The sequence below is a fragment of the Vicia villosa genome, unplaced genomic scaffold (assembly GCF_029867415.1).
Source record: "Vicia villosa cultivar HV-30 ecotype Madison, WI unplaced genomic scaffold, Vvil1.0 ctg.000540F_1_1, whole genome shotgun sequence".
Taxonomy (NCBI): Eukaryota; Viridiplantae; Streptophyta; class Magnoliopsida; order Fabales; family Fabaceae; genus Vicia; species Vicia villosa.
In genome coordinates this window covers 605501-608322 of record NW_026705248.1, presented here as the reverse complement: position 1 = coordinate 608322, position 2822 = coordinate 605501, and the positions used below count along the sequence as shown (strand labels likewise).

At 31.1% G+C, this 2822-nt stretch overlaps 1 protein-coding gene across 1 annotated transcript; it reads left to right on the top strand.

The window, feature by feature from the left end:
* The first annotated feature begins 254 nt into the window (after positions 1-254).
* LOC131629274 (uncharacterized) lies at positions 255-1120 on the top strand. Its single transcript, XM_058900073.1, has 3 exons — positions 255-406; positions 567-628; positions 728-1120. The coding sequence occupies exons 1-3, from the start codon at positions 319-321 to the stop codon at positions 920-922; spliced, it is 345 nt and encodes a 114-aa protein (XP_058756056.1). The 5' UTR covers positions 255-318; the 3' UTR covers positions 923-1120.
* The last annotated feature ends 1702 nt before the right edge of the window (positions 1121-2822 follow it).

Genomic DNA, 2822 nt, shown 5'->3' with positions numbered 1-2822 from the left:
GATAACAAGGTAAGATTAGAGAGCACATTGTTGCACTCAATGATATGAATGTGACAAGTGTCTGGCATGGGAGTTTCATCCTCATTCATTGCTTCTGTTTTGAGCTGCAAACAACACAGTGGCTGAATAAAGCGACTACTGATCAACTCTAATGCATTTAGAGTAGAGTGCGAACCCCAAAGCACGTTAACTACTACTGACACAAAAAACAATTTAACAAAAAAGTTGGTAAACGCATAAAAAACTCAAAAACCCAACACACATAACTGCAGTGACCAGAAAAAGCTTCTAGTTTGGTCCATTTTGAGAATAGCTGATATGATCATGAAGGTTTCTAGCTTCTGTGCTTTGCTCTTGTTGGTTGTCACAGCTTTTACCTTTTTTAGCTTCTCAGGTTCCATCACAGGTAAATCTTCTATCCCTCTAAATCTCATGTCATACCTTTCTGCATGCAAACCTTGAATTTAAAGAAATTGTAACCACAGCGGTTTCATAGAAACTTCGTGCATGTTTAAATTTACGGTGAATTTATCAGAATACTAATAACTTTTTTCATGTGACCTCAGATTTGGTTGGTAGAAAATGTGTTGATGAACCAACAGCAATTGCAGGAAGCAGAAAACTCAAGGTACCGAGAGTTTTTCAAATTTCATACGCATCATTTGAAACTGAATATTGTATTGTAATTGTACTATCCTTTAATTGTTCGATTTCGTTGCATTTTTAGGAAAATGTCAATAGGATTAAGAGCAATGAAAAAGGCGATACCGGAGATCGCGTAAGACTCGAAGATTACAATCCAATTGATCCAATACCAGGTGGAGCAAAGAATGTTAATCCAGGACCAATTGAACATGGAACTCCTCTAATGCCATTCATACCAAAATCTCCACCTCCTGTTGGTCCTGGAGATTATGATTAGTAACAACTTGTTCTTCTCTAGCAGAACCAATGCTTAAAGATTGTAATAATGCTATATATGTGTAATCTGGTTTATCATGTGTTACTGTTGTGTGAAACCCTAGAAATTTTGCATAACTTATAAAGTGGCCAATGTTTGTAATCTAATGTAATGTACTTGGAAGTATTATGTATCATGTATGTATGTGTGCTTGTTAAATTTGAAGTATTTGTAAACTTTGTACTGTTTTGTTTGCACAAGTCCTTCTGATGTTCTTATTACTCATATACAGCTAGAGTGAAAAATTATTTATTACTGTCAACAAAACAACATGCAAACATTTAATGCACTTTTATAGTTTCGATGTAAAATTATGTTGACATTTTAAATGTTAAACCATCGTTATAACCAATGTAGTAATCCTTGTGTTATTCCATTACTTTTGTTCTTTAAGATAGTTAAAGATTAAAATTAAACATTTTAATAATTCAATTATTAATTAATTAATTTTTTTTGACAGAAAATAAATGATATTCATTCATTTAAATCGATAGAGTACATCGTTGCAATACAAATTCAAAATCGCCAAAAACAAAAAGGATGAATCTGCGAACAAATCCACAGCATCCATGTTAATAGCATAAAACGGCAAATTGCATATGCCTACAAATATTAATGTATTGACTGTATTGAGATGTCCGAAATATTCATGCTTCCGGATCTGTAGCGTTGACAGCACCAAAGTCATTGATTGAATCTGCACTAGATCGAAACTAATCTTTCAACCTGAAACAAATGAACACCGCACAAAAACGGAAAAACAAAATACCCGCACAAAGACGAGAAATCAAAATACACCACAGAAATATGGGAAATCAAAACAAACGATGACCCACGAAATCACAAAAAAGACAAAAAGAAAAGGTGTGAAAATCACTTATTTAAGTAATAGATAAACAAAAACGATTTGGAGGGGGTGATTTTGGATCAAAATTGATCCTAAATCACCCCTCTTTGAGAGAGAGGAAGGAAAAAGAAGAAAAGTGACGACTAGGGTAGAAGAGGAGAATTAATTAATTAATTAATAGTGACTCCAATGTGTAATTTTTTGTGTGTTACTTAATGGTTAAACTTTTTAGTTGGTCCAGTGGTGATTGGCGCTGGACTTGGTAGGGAGAACCACGGTTCGATCCCCGCAACTGCGATCGGGAGGGGGATGGAACCACTTGATGCCAGAACTCGCCCCCGAACCGGACTAAACCGGTGATTTAAAGCAAAAAAAAAAAAAACTCTTTATCTCACATTTCACAATAAGGTTTTTTTAATAAATTTTCGGTGCGAAATTACATAAATTAATTTTTTGAATTAAAAGAACTATACTGAATAATAAATAATTATTTTAAATTTAAAACATCCGATTAATTTTAAAGAGATCTTTTAATATTTCATCCAAATATTTTTTAATTTTGATGATGTAGTAATATTAAAAAGGTTTCTCGAAAATAAACCATTATTTAGTTTTGAAGATAATTAATATTAATTACTAATTTTTCAGTTTTATTCTCTAACTAATTATATTTCACCACTCTAACCAATATATTCTACATATATTTATCGTAATAATGATAATATTAAATTATGATAGACAAAAATTACAGTTTTTATTCTTCTATTATAGTTTATTTGCATAATTAGTTTCTCCATTTTATTTTTAAGAAATTTTGATTCCCCTTTATTATTTTTATCCAAAGAACAATTGATGCGTAATTCAACTTACAAGTTGCTTTTTTATATTAAATTTATTGAATTACACTAAAATAATTTAAAATTTTAATAAAATTTTAATTTAAATTTTGAAAGTAAAAGTAGAACTGAAAATCAATCTTTTGGAATCAAAACAATTCATGTAAAACTACGTTTA

Excerpts from the sequence above, each read along its gene's own strand:
- LOC131629274 (XM_058900073.1), top strand. The coding sequence starts at position 319 with ATGATCATGAAGGTTTCTAGCTTCTGTGCTTTGCTCTTGTTGGTTGTC. Across the intron at positions 407-566 it reads CTTCTCAGGTTCCATCACAG|ATTTGGTTGGTAGAAAATGT; the intron begins GTAAATCTTCTA and ends ATGTGACCTCAG. Across the intron at positions 629-727 it reads CAGGAAGCAGAAAACTCAAG|GAAAATGTCAATAGGATTAA; the intron begins GTACCGAGAGTT and ends TTGCATTTTTAG.